At 39.2% G+C, this 20,885-nt stretch overlaps 1 protein-coding gene across 1 annotated transcript in view; it reads right to left on the reverse strand.

Annotated features, from left to right (window-relative positions):
• Positions 1-20,885, reverse strand: part of WDR49 (WD repeat domain 49) — a 148,278-nt gene that overhangs the window by 20,216 nt on the left and 107,177 nt on the right. The window contains exons 14-18 of the mRNA XM_047876467.1: positions 18,708-18,895; positions 17,708-17,905; positions 12,630-12,811; positions 3,503-3,612; positions 862-1,008 (exon numbers count right to left, since the gene is read on the reverse strand). Coding sequence (XP_047732423.1) covers positions 862-1,008; positions 3,503-3,612; positions 12,630-12,811; positions 17,708-17,905; positions 18,708-18,895 — 825 coding nt within the window. The remainder of the gene's footprint in view (positions 1-861; positions 1,009-3,502; positions 3,613-12,629; positions 12,812-17,707; positions 17,906-18,707; positions 18,896-20,885) is intronic.

Here is a 20,885-nt window from a genome sequence, read left to right on the forward strand (position 1 = left end):
TCCTAAAGGGTGATTATTTCTCAGGGATGATGTTGAACCCTCATCCCAGAAGATTTGAAAAATTTAGAGACCACAGATCTCAGATTGTTTGAGTATAGTTCTGATCATCTGACTGTGACAAGTTGGAAATGTGCACTTCATTAATTATTTTAAATGAGTTCCCCGCCGGGTCCATATGCTTTCTGAGTGCCTCACTAAGATTCAGGTTGTGCCGGCTGCACTCCCGGAAGGCCCCTCTATGCGGGGAGGATTTCTGTACCGAAACTCTTCTTCAAATCCTTAGGAACTTGGAAGCCTGTAACAGTCTGAAAATCAGAGCCTTCTTTTGCACATCTTGTTTCTGAATCTCCGGAGATTACTCACTTATATTTTCTAAGCTGAGCTTTCTTGTCCTCTCATGATATTAGCCCAACACTGCAGCTGGAAGTCTTGAACACAATGCACTTTAAATAGCCTCTATTTACAGTGTTCCACATGCCAAGAACAAAACCAGATTGTCAAAGACTCGGTTCGAAAGCGGTCTTAGGATATCTCTTTCTCTGGTATCAGTTTTGAAAATGAAGATTATTTGGGGAAGGGGGTTCTCATCCGTAGCAGACTCAAAATACATATTCATGGCATACTGACTTCAGAAAACTGACAAAATAAAAATACACTTTTTATGTATTCCAGCCTGTTGGCTGCCCTTTTTGAGAACACAGATCAATGGCTGAGCTACAAATCTTAGCAGTCAAACCACGCTTCCTTTCACTGCAACCTACAAGGCAAACATGTTACTTCCACGCTTTCCTACTTTGTTTTTTGAAGTGATTGAGTTGAATGGGGACAGATGATGGAGGGGTGTGGTGGCTGAGGACTTACTTTCGGAGAGCAATGGAGGCTCTGGAATTTGGGAACACTCCTCCTTTGGCTCTTCCCTGAAATATTTCTCCGGGTCCCACAGAAAAGCTGGTTTTGTCACTTCAGGCAGCTCTTTCAGGGCTCCGATGCTTAATGACCTGAATGCACCTTGACCACAGTGGGTTTTAGGGGAGGACAGGAAAAAAGTAGAGTATCATTAATGCCTCAGAAGGAGCTAGCACATTTCCAAGTTAACTTTTTAAAATGTAACCTTCCTGTTACTCAGCTGGTACAGCTGCAGTGATCAGCGATGCCGGCAAACACAGCTGTTCACGATGAATCCATGGTCCTTGTATTCAAAGGGACCAAAAGGAACTTGAGGCCCCCCTTTCATTTATTTTTTTAGTTGGACTCTTTTGCTATGTTCCCTTGAAAGTGTGTATTCTGCCATTTTGGAAGAGCTCCAGTTTCTTTTATCTGCCAGAAAACTGCATCTTTTGCGGGATGGAATCTTGTTTTCACCGTTCAACAACGTATCTAAAATTTTGAATGTGCAGGTACTTTTTAATTTCGCTAACATGTAAACCAGAGCTGTGCCATTGTATTTAAGATGCACACAATGAGACGACAGAAAGGAAAGGTCTTTTCTTCCTGTGCCTTAAAGCAAAGTCTCGGACAATGGGAAAAGTTTTCGTTTTGCTTCACAGGATAAATGGGAAGTGCTTCGCTTCAGACGTGATTTTATGTTTGTTTGATTGTTAGCACTGCAAAGGTAGGAACTGTGCTTTTGTCATCATGGTGGTTCAACACCTAAGAAAAGTGAGCTAATACATATTTAGCACTTGCTATGGGACTGAAAGGGCGGGCCTACACCGGCCGACTCCATCTTGTTCTGTGTTCTCCACCTTGAGTGACTATGTCCCCGACATGACCCCTTTTGCAGGAAAATCGCACAAACCTCAGACCGAGCCTCCTCCCCTTGAGTAACCTCCAGCTCACCCATTCAAACTTCCTGATCAAAACAGGCCCAGCAACCTGCGTAACAGGACTCCGACCCTTCCCCAGCCAATCGGCCGAGGCCAGGACCCTTCCCCAGCCAATCGGCTGAGGCCACAGCCATTACCTCACCAACTGCCCCTAGACCCCTATAAAACCTTTGTGCTTTTGAAACTCGATCTCTCTCCCTGGTATCTCACCGCTGCGTTGGTGAAGGTAGGGGATTGAGCTCGAGCTAGCTCGAATAAAGGCTCTTTTGCTTTTGCATCGGACTCGGCTCCTTAGTGGTCTTTGGGGATCATGAATTCTGGGCATAACAGGACGAGTCATGTGCTATGTCAGCAGTTCTCAAATTTTGCCAGGCATCACCATCACTGGGAGAGCTTGTGAAAACATAAGCTGCTAGGGGCTCAGTAGGTTAAGCATCCAACTCTTGATTTCAGCTCAGGTCATGATCTTGCAGTTCGTGGATTCAAGTCCTGCATCAGTCTCCGTGCTGATCTCTCTATTCCTACCCTGCTCATGCTCTCTCTCTCTCAAAATAAATAAATAAACTTAAAAAATTTTTTAAAAAAACATAAGGTGGTATATATCACTCCCATTTCTGATTTACTAGGGTAGGGGTGGGGGCCCAGAAGGTACATTTGTAAGTTCCAGGTGATGTTCATGCTGCTGCACAGGGAACAGACTTTAAGAATCAATGTGTTATATCGAACCAAGGGAGACATCTTTACAACCTGTAAAGTATCAGTTCACCCTTCTGACAGATGAGGAAATCGCAGCCCAAGATATTTTAATAACTTGCCTGGAATTTACATAGCTGGTAAATGGCAGACCTTCAACATAAGCTCAAATACGTTTCACTCCAAAGGTCATGCTCCAAGGCATAATAGCAATAATAATAAGAGTAACATTAGTAATAAAATTGTATAAGTTTCTATAATATGCCAGGTACTGTTGTATGTATAATATGCTTTATACATATTACCTCATGTAATCCTGACAAAAAGCCTATGGAGTAGATTTGTTTATAAATGTGCACTTAATATTAAATAACAATGTACGTTTTGGCAACAAAACTTCAGTAGAAATTCTAAAATCAACGTATTTACTCTATCAAAGTCTATCCCTTGGACATAAGTTGAAATAAGATTTATAGTGAGTGAAATAGTTTCACATAGTGGAGCTTTACGAAATTATTCTCATTACACTTCTAAATAATACCCTTCAGTATGATAACAACTCTTGTTTCAATTACTTTTTAAATAATTCTTTTTCTGGTTAGCCCAAACCAAACTAATATTGTTCTGTATAGCTTTGGGCTTCCTGAGGGCAAAAATATATTTTATTCATTTTCATCTCTTAAATACTTAGGGTTCTGTGCCAACTCTATTTTGGATACTATAGTGGGCACTTTGTGTGTGTGTGTGTTTTCTGGCTTAGACCTTACACTTCAGCCATCCGTATGCTGTGCAGCCTGGGACAAGTCACAGTCTCTCTGATGTGTCTGAGCCTCACTTTTCTCCTTTGTTAAATAGAGATCACAGGACTTCACCTACCTTTATGAAGAAACACCAGCATTCCTGGCACATAGAGTAGCTGTTTGTTGTATGTCTACCAATCTATAAAATAACACTATAAAAATATGTCAACAGTGATTACTTACTGGATGATTTTTGTATAAATTCTCCCTTGTAAAGGTTATGTGTTTTTTTCTTCAAGATATTTCTTTCCTTATATTTTATACCTAAATGTATGACTTCTGATGGTCTGACACTGGAAGAAAATAACACATGATGAAATACAATATCAACCACAAAGGATGAACAGGTACTTTCAGGCTTTAAATACATACCTTACTTAGACCAAAAAAAGGAAAAAAAGAAAAAATCTTTATACTGTGGACCTAAGGGGCGATATTTGTTAACACTAATCAAGCCATATCTTTGAATAAAATGTCTGCTAGCCAGGTGATGATGTAAAAGGGTAAGAGCTAAGTTAAGGCCAAGAGGCTAGTTAAGCAAAGATTTCCATAGCAACTGGCAAGTCAGAGAAAAAACTATCCAGAAGAAAATTTCACAGAAAAACACACTATTCTTGCCCTGTGTACAAATTATATGGGCTAATCAGTGGTATGTGTCAAAAACTTATTCAATGTGAGGCCTGAATCGTCACTTATGATATCCAAAATGCAAAAAAAAGTTCAGTAGTTTTGAGGCTTATCATATGCATCTATAGGAAAAGTTTAGATTAACTTGACTGCATGGAAAATTTTTTCTCAGTAAAACAGAGGGAGTGTAATCATTATTTAGCTGTCCCTAATTCCTGCCAGAAAACAGGAAACGGTCTCAAATATAGTTAGCATCCACTGTGTGGACCTTCACCTTGATAGTGACAAGTTGCGTTGCCAAAAATCATTATTCTTCTCTTGGAGGCATCAGGTCAGAAAACACACCCATTTTTCGCACAATTACTGCGAGCCCTGCGGCCTGCCCTCTCCCTGCACCTCCTCTCCTTGAGTCTGTTAGCTCTCATGGTTGCTGCCCTCCCAGCCCCTAGCTTTTATTCTCAGTTCTGCTGCCTCCTGAGTAGCTGCAGAACCTCGAGATGTTTCCTATACTCTCAGCCTCAATTTCCTGCTCTACACAATGAGATTCTTACTGTGGTTTTAAAGGAGAGGAGATGGATGGCTGTTCAGCGATGTGCCTAATAAATAACAGTATTCAATAACTGTTCACTTCCTTCCTTATCCTCTGCTCTATTTGGGCGGTATTTCCCAAACTCAAGAGTTTAAAATATCAATACAAGTGAAATTGAGTCTATGTATCTCAAAGTTAATATTGTGTGCTCTTTATACAGCTTTAAGTAGCGATTTATTGATTGCTTTTTTATACGGAAACAAACTTTTCATTTTAGAGTAATTTTAGATTTACAGAAAAGTTGTGAAGACGGTACGGAGTCCTGGTATATCCCTCACCCAATTTCCCTGTTGTTAACATCTTATATTACCATTTATCACAATTAAGAAGTCAATATTGGTACATTACTATGAACTAAACTCAATATTTTATTAGGATTTTCCTACTTTTTTCCTAATGTCCTTTTTCAATCCTAAGAAATCACATTATATTTAGCTTTCTGACTCCTTAGCTTCCTCTGGTCTATGGCAGTTTCCCAGACTTTCCTTGTTTTTCATGACCTTGACAGTTTTGAGGAATACTTGTCAGACTTTTTTTGCAGAGTGTCCCTCAATTTGTGTTGGTCTGATGTTTTTCCTATGGTTAGATTGGGGTTATGGGTTGTGGGGAGGAAGACAATGGAGATGAAGTGCTATCTATTCTCACTACATCTTATCAAGAGTACATGCTATCAACCTGACATTACTGCTCATGTCAACCTTATCATTTGCCAAGGTTATGTTTGCTAAGCTTCTGCCCTATAAAGTTACTTATCTCTTCCTTTTCATATACTACACTCTAGAAGCAAGTTTCCAAACACAGCCTATGCTTATGGGTGGGGGGGGGGGGTGACAATGGGATTTAAGCTCTGTTTCCCTGATTGGGTGAAGTATCAACATAAATTATTTGAAAATTATAGATTTTTAAAGGAAATCCTTGGCATCGAAAAGACTAAAGGCAGGTGGCATATTTGCCCCAAAGTACGCTATAATAGCTCCCTCAAAATGTGTTATCCCTCTTGAATAAGAGGGATATTTAGCCACTATCTGGGCTTGGAAATATTATTTAGCCACTATCTGGGCTTGGAAATGGTGAGAGTATCCAGAGACAGTCATTTTCAGTAAGAGAACTTGTAACAATAAGAAGTTGGTGGTGGGTACAGGAAGGGTAGAGAGTGGTGCAGTTATACGTTGTAGTTATCACGTCTGGAATATTTTTCCCCCCAGAAAAGTATTACTGTTACAAACTGAGGTACAAAATGTTGAGGGAGGCCTAGAAGTAAGGAGGTCTATCTTGGCACCAGATAATACCAGACCTTTGTTTTCCCCAAACACTCTGAATTCTTTCCCACTTTTAGTCCATTTGCTTCCTGGCTGTCATCCAGTGATACTAAAATCACTTTGTCTATCTCCACTAAAGAGTTTAATCCACAGAGGGAAAGGGGCCGGCAAAAACTAGGAGAGAATCTCCTGGGACTCACAACAAATTGTACTACTGAATTGACTGCCAAGGAAACATAGCCACAGTGATAAAGCTCTAACCAAAGGGCAGTTCTATGAACCACGAGACAGCAGAATCAACGTCATGTTCAAAGCCCAACATACTGCTTCCTTTCCATAGACATTTGACATTTGGGAGGATGGTTACTATGAAAATGTAAACAGAAAATTGGAAAGAGATGAATATTCTCAAAATTCCAATATTCCTACTGGAAGAAGACAAAAATGCAGAATAATGCAATAAAAAGCCTGGATAGAGTTAAAACTTTGCAAAAAAGTCTTACATGGTGATGCCAAAAGGGCGCCTACCAGGGGCTCTGGCAGCCTTGCCATCAATTCTATGAGAAAGGCTCTAACTGATCTCCTGTCTCTTGGTTCAGGGTATGGAAGGAAGGAATGACATGTGACAAGTCCCCAAGAGCCTTACTAGGCATTGAAGGAAAGTAAAAGCAACTAGAGTTGTGGCTTAGCATAGCATGTACTTGATAAAATATTTGATCACTCGACTCAGAATCCAATAACTGTTCCTTTTTGACACATGATGCTTCTTGGACAGGCAATATGGAAGGGCGGCTAAGTGCAATGTCTCTAGAGGCAGGATGCCTGCTTGGGGATCTCTGATTCACCTTTTTACTGATGGGTGGACACTGGGCAGATCACTTAATGTCTTCCTGCCTTCTTTCCTAGTCATGAAATGGGCACTGTAACTGTTACCATGCCAAAGATCACAGTGACAATTAAATGAGTGAAACACATAAAGACAGTAGAACTGTGCCTGAAATATGGTAGGAGCTCCATAAGTACCGACTGTTGTCACTTTAAACAAGAATAATAAAATATTTTCCACTCAGAGTAGGAGTTCCAGCACCCCTCATGGACAATTCTAATACTCTTGGGAACTATCAAATGATAAGACAAACAATAAGGAGATGTGGCACTTCCAAAAATTATAATTTGGTGTCGTAGTATTTTTATCACTTAAATTTTTAAAACCGAGTAGACTTTTACTTGTCATACATGGGCAAAGGATAGTTATTGCCACAGATTGTTGGCAAAAGTAGATTGTCAATCCTCCAAGTGTTTTATGGCATATAAGGCCTAATTTCAAATGAGCTTTAAAAGTTTTGTATATTTTGTCTTACAGCTGTCCATAAATTTTCTAATTTAATTTCTCACATAAGATCAATTGGCAGGATAATTAGGTAATCAACAGCATATAAATAATATTAAATATCAATTCTCTCTTAACCATAGTAAGGAATTTAGAACATCATTATATTTTCTCAAGTCTAAGAAACATCAATTTTAAGTGTGCCTTCTGTCTCATAGAAATTTACAGAGAAATTAATGGAAATTTGTTTCATTTCCCATCTGATTCTTTTATCCTGGTTTCTGATAATTAACCCTTTCCCCATAAGTAACTTTTTTAATGGGAGCCAGTGAAATGTGTCAAATAGTAGAAGGCAGACTTCCTTTTTGTTGCCCTAGAGTAAGAATGAAGATCAAGGAGAGAGAGAGATTTTTACAAATTAATAGATTTGACTTAACATTAGAATCATTCTATAATAAAGAGTGGTTCAAAAACAGAGAAGGCCAGGGGTGCCTGGATGGCTCAGTCAGTTAAGCATCTGGCTCTCGGATTTGGCTCAGGTCATATCTCAGTTTTGTGGATTCGAGCCCCGCATCGGGCTCTGTGGATTCTGTCTCCCTCTCTCTCTGTCTACCCTTCCCCCTTTTACTGTCTCTCTCAAAATAAATAACCTTAAAAAAAACTTTATTTTTTTTAAATACAATTTATTGTCAAATTGGTTTCCATACAACACTCAGTGCTCATCCCAACAAGTGCCCTCCTCCCTGCCCATTACCCACTTTCCCCTCTCCCCCACCCCCATCTACCCTTGATTTGTTCTCAGTCCTTAAGAGTCTCTTATGATTTGCCTCCCTCCCTCTCTGTAACTTCCCCCCCCTTTCCTTCCCCCATGGTCTTCTGTAAAGTTTCTCAAGATCCACATATGAGTGAAAACATACGGTATCTGTCCTTCTTTGACTGACTTATTTCACTTAGCATAATACCCTCCAGTTCCATCACGTTGCTGCAAATGGCCAGCTTTCATTCTTTCTCATTGCCAGGTACTATTCCATTATGTATATAAACCACATCTTCTTTACCCATTCATCAGTTGATGGACATTTGGGCTCTTTCCATAATTTGGCTATTGTTGAAAGTGCTGCTATAAACATTGGGTTACAAGTGCCCCTATGCATCAGCACTCCTGTATCCTTTGGGTAGATCCCTAGCAGTGTTATTGCTGGGTCATAGGGTAGTTCTATTTTTAATTTTTTTGAGGAATCTCCATACTGTTTTCCACAGTGGCTGCCCCAGTTTGCACTCCTACCAACAGTGCAAGAGGGTTCCCATTTCTCCATATCCTCGCCAGCATCTATACTCTCCTGATTTGTTCCTTTTAGCCACTCTGACCAGCATGAGGCAACATCTCAAAAAAAAAAAAAAACTTTAAAAAAACAGAGAAGGCCATCTTTAAGATGGTGAGTGCATCCCACAGAAATTATTCAGAAAGACTCCAGGATGTGCTTCTCTTAAGGATGTGTTAGGAATCAGTCTAGTGGATGTCTAATACCTCTTATCAACTCATTATTAAATTATTAAAGGTTAATAAACATGTGGGGAAAAAAGTTCACTCTCACAAATAATCAAAACATTCAATTTAAACCAATGATGAGATCTCACGGCAACAGGTTTAAGACAATGACCACACGCAGTGTTGGTTCACAGGCGGCAGTTACTCTACACCGTCTACACTGCTCCTGGAGGAACCCACATGTCTCAGAACAGCCATTTAGCAAGAGGACCCAAAGGCCTTTGCAACTTTGGTCTCAGCAACTTCATTTCAAAGAATTTATTCTAATGATGAATTCAGTTGGGTATTCTAACACGTATGCATGAAAGCGTTTGAAGAAATGTTTCCCTGGTTAAAGTTTGTTAACAATCAAAGTGTTCAAAAAAAAAAAAAAAAAAAGAAAATGGTTACAAAACTAGATAATAAGTTCCTAGGGAGTCATGGCGAATGTCGATGTCTGTGGACGCTCCTATTAATTCATACAGAAATGTAATCACTGTGGATTTTTTTTTTAATTATTTAAAACAACTTTTTAAAAATGTTTATTCCTATTTGAGAGAGAGCATGAGCAGGGGAGGGGCAGAGACGGCAGAGAGACAGAATCCGAAGCAGGCTCCAGGCTCCACACTGTCAGCACAGAGCCTGATGTGGGGCTCGAACTCATGAGCCATGAGATCATGACCTGAGCCAAAGTTCGATGCTCAACCAACCGACCCACCCCAGCGCCCCTTCACTGTGGATTTTTTGAATGATAAAGCAGGTTATAAGCTAGGTATGCTAGTCTCCAGTTTCATAAAATGTGCCTTTATTTATTTGTTTACAGGCCTGGAACTAGAAATGCCTAAGTACCAGCAACAGTTTTGTTACAGGTAATTTTTTATCTTTTTCCTTGGTGCTTATTTGTACATCCAAAAGTTCTCCTAAAGGACATGCATTATTTTTGTAATAAAGAAATATTCTAAAGTTATATTGTCTGAATTCTTCATTTTGTCTATAACTTTTCTAGGTAAGAATATTCTGTGTGGGTCCAGAAACCAAACATGCGTTAATTAAGAAAAAATGCATGTCTGCTGTGGTTTTTGTTCCCTATTTTATCCTTTCATTTCTTTCCTTCTTTCCTTCTTTTCTGAATCTAAGGAAGGAAAAATTCCATGTCTCTGCATTAACTGTTAACATTAGGAATTTCTATTAGTCTCTTAAATTCTATATTCACCTTTATCTCCCCAGGACTTAAATTGAAAATGACATTTTACCACCTACCTACTTCTCACACATAATATTATACAATACCTTAAGTGTTATGGAAACCTGTTATTTATGCATAAACCAGAAGATAATACATGCCAAGATTCTTCTCCTGGAGACAGGATCTTAGGAGTTAAGATGAGAATGTAGCTTTAAAGCATCTGATTTTTCCCTTTATTTTTCCTGCTTCTCCCATTTTCTATTGGCTTTTCCTTTTTGCATCTCCATTTTTCTTACCGTTTCCCCTCCATCTGAACATACCCCCACCTGCCTACGGACTCACCGGATGTGCTCTTTCTCTCCTTAGTTCTCGTAAATTCTCTCACCTATTTTTAAAAAAATAGTTTTGCATATGGATAAGAACTGGCATGATTCCCTCCTTGCATTTACTAATCTTTTGAGGAATAAGGTATGTTCTTCAGAATAATATTCCCTTAAGGAGAATACAACCTGCAATCTCTTTAGTATTGGATGGAGGCCACAGAGGACATTTTCCAGTTGCCAATTACATCGCACTCGTATGTTTTCCATGGAGGATCCCTGGTTGTGCTCTTGGGAGAAGTGAAGGACACCTGCCAATTCTGAGGATATGTTTTTAGCCCTTTTCTTTCAATTAGTTCAAGAGCTCCAAAGTGACTTTATTCTGTACTATCTCCTTACAATAAAGTCTTAAACTTGTTTGAATCAAGTCATCTGACTTAGATAGAGCAGAAATTTTAAAAATCACGGGTATTTTTTACATACTGTCATTTGAAAAGATGAAGTAGAATAGAGGTAGCTCTGCTTTTTACTGCTGACAACTTCTAAGGAAAACTTGAATTAAGGAAAAAAGAAGAATTGAGTGTGTCAATAGGAATAGAAAATTCGAATATTAGCTGAAATACTCTTAAAAAAGAATGTGTTCTAACAGTTGCCTTCACTCTGCTAGGAGTGTGACAGGAAGAGAAACAATGATCTATCTGTGTTACCCTGGGGTAACTTTATTTCCTTATCTGTAAAATTGTGTTGGGTGGCTGGGTGAGGGCATTTTTATCGTGTCTAAAATCTTTCTATTCCCAGCATTCTATTATTGTACAGGATTGGTCATGCTATATTTCTAAATTGAAAAGATCCTTCTGCCTGAAAGTAAAATGCCACTTGACATTTCAGCAAACCATAATTCAAGGAAATGGAAGAACAAATACCAAAGTGTAATTTAGTGTAACAGGATGTTTAAGGGGATTTTTTTCCCCCTTCTCTCTCCCTGTCCACCGAGGTCCAAAAAGTCTGAAAGCAAAGTAATTAATTAGTTAAGAGGCAAAAAGTATTCTCATCTTCCAGAGTGAGGTGATAGATTCCTGGGGCAGAACAAGGAGATAGCTCTGAAACCAACCTGCTGACACCCAGGCCAGGCACCACTCTAGGATATAAATAGACCAAAGATGCCGGAAAGAGAGGAGCATCGTAGGTATGCACTGAGTCCAGCTCCCCTGGGACAGGAGGGAAGCTTCCCCTTCAGTTCTAGTTTCGCCTCCCATGGACCAGTCAAAAAGTCTAGTGTATGCCCTCTGGGGTAACCATTAGAGAGACAGAATGGATCAGTGGCTCATTAATACCTGCAAAAGTCTACAGGCAAAAAGCTGAGGCTGAAGCAACCCATGTGAACAAGGAAAGAAGGGGCAGCCAGGGAGCCGTGGGTGTGGCCACAAGGTGTGAGCTTCCTATGGGCCAAGCTCAAGTTGACTCGGGAGAAGTGGGGCAAGTGGGGAGGCCTGCCATTGTGAGAGACTGTAACAGAAAAACACTGGATATGTATTACCGAAAGTAACCCCAGTTAGTGGGGCTAGGCCATAAGAGATTGGCCAAAGAACGTGCTGATTTGGACATAGGCAATGCAGAGGTACCTGAGAATAGTCGTTAAAGAACCTCCCACCCAAACTCTTTAATGCAAACTATGTACCTTACTAATCATAAAGTATCAATATTGGTGCATAAGTTGTAACAGATAAACCACACTAATGTGGGATGGGAGTAGAGAATGTACTCTCTATACTTTCTGTGCAGTTTTTCTATAAACCCCCCAAAGGTAATATGCACATGGTAAAAATTTTGCTTTCATCTGTATCAAAGAAAATACAATGAATAAAATCAGCCTTTCAAAAACAATAGTTTTTGAGTCTGAAAGATGGAATTATGAGGGCATGGATTAGCAACAGTGTAGGAGACAAAAGAAATCAGTAAAACTCCCTGGCATTAGAGAGTAAGAGGAATGTGTAAGAATGGGATCTAGCAGAGCGGGGTGAAGAGAAGAAAAGGCTGAACAAATGAAGAAAAGGCAAGAGTTAAAAGGAGAGTCATATCTAAGACTCAAAGGTAAGCTCTCTGAACCTCTGTCATATAAACCCCTGTACATGTTACCAAATCCAGGAGCAAATCTGACATACATTTTGAGATAGATACGTACGTACATACACACACACACATACAGTGTATCGTTTTTGGGGAAAAGGGCTAATTCCCACAATTAGATTGATGATGGAGCAGAAACAGAAGACTAGAAGATCCTGAATAGAAATGGAGACAAGAAATCAAACCAGCTATAATCCTGAAAATATAAATTCTCCCCCCACCACACACATCCTTGAAGCAGTCATTGGCTATTCCATGTAGAACAGAAGGAAGTTTGGGGTCAATCTCACTTAGGTCTTATCTAGACTCCAGATGGCATCCAGGTGACACTTAAAATTACTTACTTGCATGTGGAGCCATCTTTGTTTTTCTTATCAAGTAGAGAACGTTCTGGTAGGTCTAAACATGATTCCTCCTTAGAAAGTAAAGGAATTTCTCTTATGGTTTCTTCTTGACTCTCACTTTTCATTACATTAGTATCCCTTTTAGGAAGGGGAAAACTGTTTTCAATTTGCCAGTGCTTTTCCTGAAAAAACAGACCATTATTTTATTTTTATGACCTTTATTTTTCTTGAACGTTTATGTGCTACACTTATTAACTGAAGTCCTGGGTACACACACAAAAAAAATTAATGAAGCGTGGTTCTTCAAAGTCATTACAGTTTTATAAGGGAGATGAGGCATATATATGTAACTTTATTTTTTAAATTTATTTATTTAAATTCAAGCTAGTTAACATACAAGGTAGTATTGGTTTCAAGAGTAGAACCCAGTGATTCATCTCCTGCATATAATACCCAGTGCTCATCCCAACAAGTGCCCTCCTTAATGCCCATCACCCAGTTAGCCCATCCCCCAACCCAATACCCCTCCAACAACCCTCAGTTTGTTCTGTTTTAAGTCTCTTATGGTTTGCCTTCCTCTCTGTTTTTATCTTATTTTTCCTTCCCTTCTCCTATGTTCATGTTTTATTTCTTAAATTCCACATATGAGTGAAATCATATGCTATTTGTTACACGTAACCTTAATAAATGTAGACAGGACTAAGTGTTGTGAGAAACAAACATTCTCTGAAAAGATAATGAACTACAAAAAAACTGACATTCCCACTTTAAATTCTTGAATAGCAAGATGTATGCTTACCAAAAAGAAAAACAAAACTTTTACCAAAAAATTACCAGTTAATTTTTCATACAACTGCTTTCTTTGCATCTTCCTAAAAATATCTCAAAAACCAATCAAATTATTGGGCATTTCCTTCCAGAAAATATGTTACATGCTAGTTTTCACAAAATTTGGCTGTAAGTCTTAATACGTTTCCACCTAGCAGAAGCCCTCATTGACATTCTATTTTATATTTGAAAAACAGAATCAATTTCCTTGTCTTATGTCAATTCCTATTATATACACCGGAATGCATGATATGTGTGATAGGAGGGAATTAGGCATCCCCAGGATATCTGTGTGGCCTATAAACTGATAACTTGTCAGCAGATATTGCATAGTAAAATGGCTACAGGGGCCGGGAAGATAATGCCAATGAATGAATCAAGCCTCATATAAGGTGATAAGTAGCAAATGAAGTTCAGCCCCAGTGCTCATCATCAATGGGAAAAGTGGGACGACAGTGAATTACAGAGAACCCACTTTATAGTTACTCTCAGGGACTGACATGTTCTTTTTCTTTTTTTTTTTTTTTTTTTTTTAATTTTTTTTCAACATTTATTTATTTTTGGGACAGAGAGAGACAGAGCACGAACGGGGGAGGGGCAGAGAGAGAGGGAGACACAGAATCAGAAACAGGCTCCAGGCTCTGAGCCATCAGCCCAGAGCCTGACGCGGGGCTCGAACTCACGGGCCGCGAGATCGTGACCTGGCTGAAGTCAGACGCTTAACCGACTGCGCCACCCAGGCGCCCCTTTTTTTTTTTTTTTTTTTTTTAATTTTTTTTCAACATGTTCTTTTTCAAGAGAAGCAAGAAATCTGGATCTGGTATGAAATCTTTAATTGTTTAAATATGAGCAACCAAGCTGGCCATCCGGGGGCCTCAGTTGGTTAAGCATCCAACTCTTAATTGCAGCTCAGGTCATGATCTCACAAGTTTATGAAATCGAGCCCCATGCTTGGGATTCTGTCCTTCACTCTCTCCCTCTGCCCCTCCCCCATTCATGTACATTCCCTCTCTCTCTCAAAATAAATAAACTTAAAAAAAATGAGCAACTAAGTCAAATTTTAAACACTGGGTGAATAGTCACAACCAAACTCACTGGCCCCCACAGGACCAGGAGGAGAGGTGCCAATGAGCACATTCTGCCCAATACCACTGCCGTTAGTGTGCAAAGAGGGGCACTGAAGGCATGCAGGTGACCCCTAATTTCTTTCGATAATACAATCATCTGACAGTCACCTGGGACAAGTGTATCTCCACAAGTGACATCATCCCCACCCCATTTTCCAGTTCTAGAAATAGACCTACCACACCTTTACTTTCCAAAATCTAACTTGAAAACCAACCACAGATCCATAGGTACGTTATAAAAGTTATTTACACTTCTGAAAATAATAACTTCATCCATGATATATATTCAATCACCTGGCACTAAATTTTAAATATTTTAATCAGACTGCATGTGACTGGAAAATTAAGTCTTAATGTGGGAAATTAAAGTACATTGTTGTTTTTGTTCCTATTTTTAGAACTGCTAGGCCAGAATTAATTCAACTGAAACACAAATGTAACATTCAAATGTAAGGCAAAAGTCATGACACTGTACACATTAAGTTTGTTTAGCAAAAACTGTTCTAATCATAGTATGTTGACTAATTGGGTGTCTTCTCCTTCTTATCTATGCATTACCATCTGCCTTCCATATCCTTCTGTTCTTTCTCCAAAAGAGTGACTCTTCTTACACACCATGAGAAGGACATTCAAAACTGCTATTTTCCGGTATCAACTAATTTATTGTCTTCCCTTCCCCCCTCCTCTCTTTTCTTCTCACCCTACCCTTTCCCCTTGGGACTAGCGGCACCTATATTCAAGACAGCTTGATCAAAGTGAGCTCTCCAGGGAAAACAAAACAAAATAAAACACAAAAACAACAATGATAAAAAAAAAAAAAAAAAAAAAAACCTCAAGCAGAAGAGACCAGGAAATCCAGCTGTCCCCAAGTCTGCCAGCCTTTACTTTCTAGGACTATCCCAGCTCTGGTGGCTCTTTTTCCTGTCTTGAACATAAGGAAAATACCGAACTATTTTTACACGGGCTTTTTGAGGCTAAAATCCTTCAAAATACAAAGACTTTATAAAACAGCTAAGGACAAAAATCAAAGGCATAAAAATGAACAATTTTACTAGCACATGCTTCTTCACCAAAATAAAATTTAGTCACAGATTCTGTTTGGTGGGCACAATATGGCACCCACACCTAGAATGGGCCCATTTCTTGCTTCAGCCTCATCTAAAGAACTACACTCCAGGTATCAGCCACTTGATGAGGCTTTGTTTCTTTACCTGTTGTTCTAACCTCTACCTCATCTCTCCGGAGCCCATGAGGCATGGCATACAGCAATTCAGCACTGCATTAACTTCCTCACTTACAGAAGCATCTTTCCAACTCATTTTGTGCTCAGAATGCCAGCTGTGCTCCTCTGTCTCACTTACCACACACCTACACACATACCCATTTGAGTTCCCACTCAGATGCTCTTTTTCCTGACTGGGGAAAGTCTAGCACTTGCCTTGGGTACAGGGCAGAAGACACTATACAGCTCTTGAGTGTTACCTTGGGGCTCCCATATTACCCAGCCAAATATGGGCCCACCATCCCAGATTATTTTCTGATTTACCATCACCCTTTGTGTCCCATAGGGTTGGATAAAATTCTTTTGGGACAGGTTGACATCATCAAACTGATTCAAAAACAGAGCAACAACATATTTTGTCTTCCAGCATGAAGATAGTTGCTGTGTTCTCATGGCATGAGTGGCAATGGGGGCTGCAGGATAGAACCCAGCCAGTGAGCCAGACAGAAATAAAGGTTTCAGCCTGACCTCACGTCACCATGCTTCAGTAGTACTGGTTGAAGGGGCGCCTGGGTGGCGCAGTCGGTTAAGCGTCCGACTTCAGCCAGGTCACCATCTCGCGGTCCGTGAGTTCGAGCCCCGCGTCAGGCTCTGGGCTGATGGCTCGGAGCCTGGAGCCTGTTTCTGATTCTGTGTCTCCCTCTCTCTCTGCCCCTCCCCCGTTCATGCTCTGTCTCTCTCTGTCCCAAAAATAAATAAAAAACGTGGAAAAAATTAAAAAAAAAAAAATAGTACTGGTTGAAACAGGTCTGGGGCGCCTGGGCGGCTCAGTCGGTTGAGCGTCCAACTTCAGCTCAGGTCATGATCCCACGGTCTGTGAGTTCAAGCCCCGCGTTGGGCTCTGTGCTGACAGCTCAGAGCCTGGAGCCTGCTTCGGAGTCTGTGTGTGTGTGTCTCTCTCTCTGCCCCTCCCCCACTCATGCTCGCGCTCTCTCTCTCTCTCTCTCTCTCTCTGTCAAAAATAAATAGACATTTAAAAAAATTTAAAAAAAAGAAACAGATCTGTAATGTTGTACCCCAAATCACAAAGAAAACAGGAACAGAGTTCCCATGAAAATAAATGGAAAAGATAAAAGAAATGTGAGACAATTAATATTTCCTTTCTACCATCCCCCCAACTTCCATTTCTCTTAGTAGGCAGGGAGGTTCAAACCATGAGCTCTGAAATGAGCCAGCTTGAGTTAAAAGCCAAACTCTACTACTTATTAGCCTCTGTGGGCTCAGGAGATTTATTGAAACTCTGTACCTGTTTTCCCATTTGTAAAATGGGAATCATGAGAGCTCCTCCCTCATCGGATGAGCAATTATAATTACATGAGATAATTCATGGGAGACCTAGAACAAGACCTCACTCACATAGGAAAAACTCAGCAAATGTTCGCTATTGTTATTTTGACAGGAGTAAATCAGACATAGAATAGGAAGGTTTGTTTTTTTCTAAAATTTTCCATATTTCATTATTACCTTGATTATTAATTGACATTGTCTTCTATCTGTTTAAGAACAACATGGTAATTTTTTCTACATTGTATTTTTACTAAGCATTGAAATGGAAGAACTTCATTTATTTTAGAGGAGAAACTTTTCTCAGCAATCCTGGAACATTTTGAGCTGTATACAGCCACCATCTTTCCATGTCTCCAGAGTCTTCCACTTGATGGAACTGTCATGGTTACTGGTAAACAGGACAAGAGACGCCTGGAGCTACAGCTCTAGAAATGGAAGTCAGTTCTTTCATGGCTAATGAATATTAACAGCCGATGAGATTCAAATAGAAATCAGCCCAAGTTCATACTACATGTCACGTAAATACTAGAATAACAAAGAAGCAATATTTCTACCTGACCAAAGATCCAGACAGGAGCACCGAAGACGTCAGTCACACAAATGCTGCAGTCTGCAGAGGAGGAGATAATCAGTAGGCGGCCGCCCGACTTACACATCTCTAAGGAACTTATCCGGGCTTCATGAGGTCGGAATGATCTTATCAGAGTTGGGGCCTGTGTGATTTTGCTCTTACTGGAATTAAGACAGTACTCCTGAATAAAAAGAAACGCCAGCATTCTAAAAAGTCCAAATATTAAATTCTTCCAGTGACATAACACTTTTTCTTAAAACATCTGATACGGAAATGAAAAAAAAGGACATTTGGGAATAATAATCTATTCTCCAAATGCAAAAGAATAGTTCATGATAACAGAGTTCAAAAAAATGGTATTAAGTTTCAAAAAAAAAAAAGTTTCTAACCGATTTGCCTAACTCGAGACATTGAAAGAAAGGAAGAAAGAAAGAAAGAATGACAAGAAGAAAAAGTGAACAGGGAAGTCAGTTATTTGATAGAGATGAACTTTATCATGTGTATATAGATGTGTATTGTACAATTGTACAATTTTATGCAATTGTACGATTTTATAATATTATTAGAAAATTGAGCAGTTTATCAGTGACAGAAAAATCCCAAACCAATTCAAGACGACAATAATGTTGGATGAAGGGCCAGTACTCTTTCTAAATGAGGTTTACAATCTCATTTCAAATAAGGTACGTCCTAATTATTTATGCTCAAACAATGCTGCAGTACCTAACTGACAATACCGCGTTTCTGAATTCGGTGACTGACTTGACTACATATTAGCAGAAGATTTTCAATATTGAGAAAAATCTAGTTTTCTCCAAACATCATGGAAGAAATTTCTCTGCTTAAAGCATGTAAATGTTTCCATTAAAATACTCAGGCTGATCACGTCTTCCCTTACCCAGGACACAGACAAAACCGAACTCATAGTTGTCTGCCGTCAAAGGCAATCGAAAGTAATAAACATGAGAATTCTTTCAATTTACCTCTATATTCCAGATTTTCAACTGTCCATCCAGATCTCCTGTGGCAAGGTATTGGTTTGACTTATCAGTACACATAATAATGGATCCAACTCCACCATGAGCCAAAAATTCAGCCAGAAGTTGCTTCTTAAATGTGTCCCAGAACCTGACATAGCCAGAACCTCCACATGAGACCAGGTTAGCTCCTCCTAACATATAAGAGAGCACCTAATTAGGAAAATGTGACAACAAACACCAGAGAAAAAATATCTTCAGTGGCTCACCCTGTGGGAAGCATAAGGATGTTGGAGAGGTAGGCAGTCCTGATACCAATTTCCAGCACTTTCACTCTCTCAAATATAAAATGGACATAATCCTATGGTACCCTTACTGGTTTGGGTGGAGTATTAAATGAGATAGGAAAGGCAAGATGATCCATTACATTGAGTTCCTTTTCCTCCATTCATTATTTTGATAAAACTGGGTTTTTAAAGCTAGATAGACTTAATTTGTTACTCCAAATAAATTTACAAAGACGTTATAATACTCCAGTTACATAAACTCATCTTTCTTAATAACCCAGCGGACACATACACCAAACAAGGAAAATTCCTCCTGCACAGAGCTGGATGCATATATTTAGTTAGAGCAGCATAGTTATTAATTACTCTATGTGGCATCATGCTTAGGATTCTATTTATGAGCTTGTTTTTCATTTTTCATCAAGAATTCATTAGAACCCTTTATGGAATACTCTTTTGGTTCATAGGCCTAGAACTAACCTTTTCATTTTCTATTTTCATATGCCCTGTAGAAGCACTCTACCTAAATTATTCTTCTGTGGCAAAGTTCCTATTATTATTTGATAAATCTGTAGATGACTTTCAATTTACTTCGCAAATGTACTGCCGATTAACAATCATATCTGTTTAAGGTAGAAATAATGGCATGTAGCCGCTTCAGTGGAAACAATTTGGGAATACTGATAACATTAAGAAGAATTAGTGTTGAGGAAATGAGAGCAATTTCAGGATAATAGTTCATTTTGTGACTATAAGTGAGTTCTAGAAAATAGAGAGTGTTAGAATCTAACCATTTCAAAGTCTATCCTGAATACCCCGCCAGGTTTCTAAAACTCTATAAGGATATACCTTTATTGATTTTTTTAATGGTCCAAATTTTTATATGCAAATCATGCAGATTTTCTAGTTGCAAACTGAATATGGGAAAATAAATATGGACAACACAGCTCAGATATGTTCATTTTTTCAAACATATAATACCTATATGTCTAGATACCTAACATTAGTAAATGTATTTGCCTAATATTAAGAAAAAAAGATAAATTTTAGATAAAAGGTAAAAAGGATGCATTATTCTCAAAGGCAGATTTTTATTTGGGGACGATGCAGGCTGTGTCAACACTATGCTAACATAGCCACTGAAAACAAGGTGGAAATTAAGCAAATGGTTATTTCATTTACATAATATCAAACAATTACAGTAAGTGATATGATGGCAACAGTCTTAGCATACAGCTCAGCAACAGCTCTATCCTAAGTACTCTGGAATCTATCCTAAAAATCAGGACTCTGACTTATTCTGGAAAGTAGGCCTAACTGGTAATGATACCCAAAGCATTACCAAAAATAAAAAATAAAAAAAAAATAAGAAAAAAGCAAGCAGCTCTCTTGACCTAGGATCAGCAGTTATTTCAAATTCTGCTATTGCCCTAATCTCCAAGATTCCTACTATTTTCTCCTAGCCCATTTTGATACTAGGTGCCGGCAGTCTCAGACTCTATCCTTCTGGCACATGTAGACCTGAGCCTTGGCTCATATATTTGAAGCATATTTCTTGCTGTACCCTCTACCCTACCAGACTTCTTTAAGCCATGGCTAGAACAGTAATTCTGATTGTCACCCATAACTAATTGTTTGCCAGAGTTTTCCCACTCTGCTCCTGACCTATACAGCACTGTATAAATCAAACGTCGGGTGTAGTCTGGTTCCTGCTCCTGGATCCTTCCTCCTGAACCCTGACCTTGTTTGCTGTGGCCTGTGACCTCCCATGACCCAGCACTGATTATTAGCTACACAAAATCAAGCTCTATAGGACCTAGATAGGAATAAACTGTCTTCATTGCTCCCTTTTCCAATGGTTTACAAATATATCCATGTACGATCAAACTCGAAATAT

The sequence above is a fragment of the Prionailurus viverrinus genome, chromosome C2 (assembly GCF_022837055.1).
Source record: "Prionailurus viverrinus isolate Anna chromosome C2, UM_Priviv_1.0, whole genome shotgun sequence".
Classification (NCBI taxonomy): domain Eukaryota; kingdom Metazoa; phylum Chordata; class Mammalia; order Carnivora; family Felidae; genus Prionailurus; species Prionailurus viverrinus.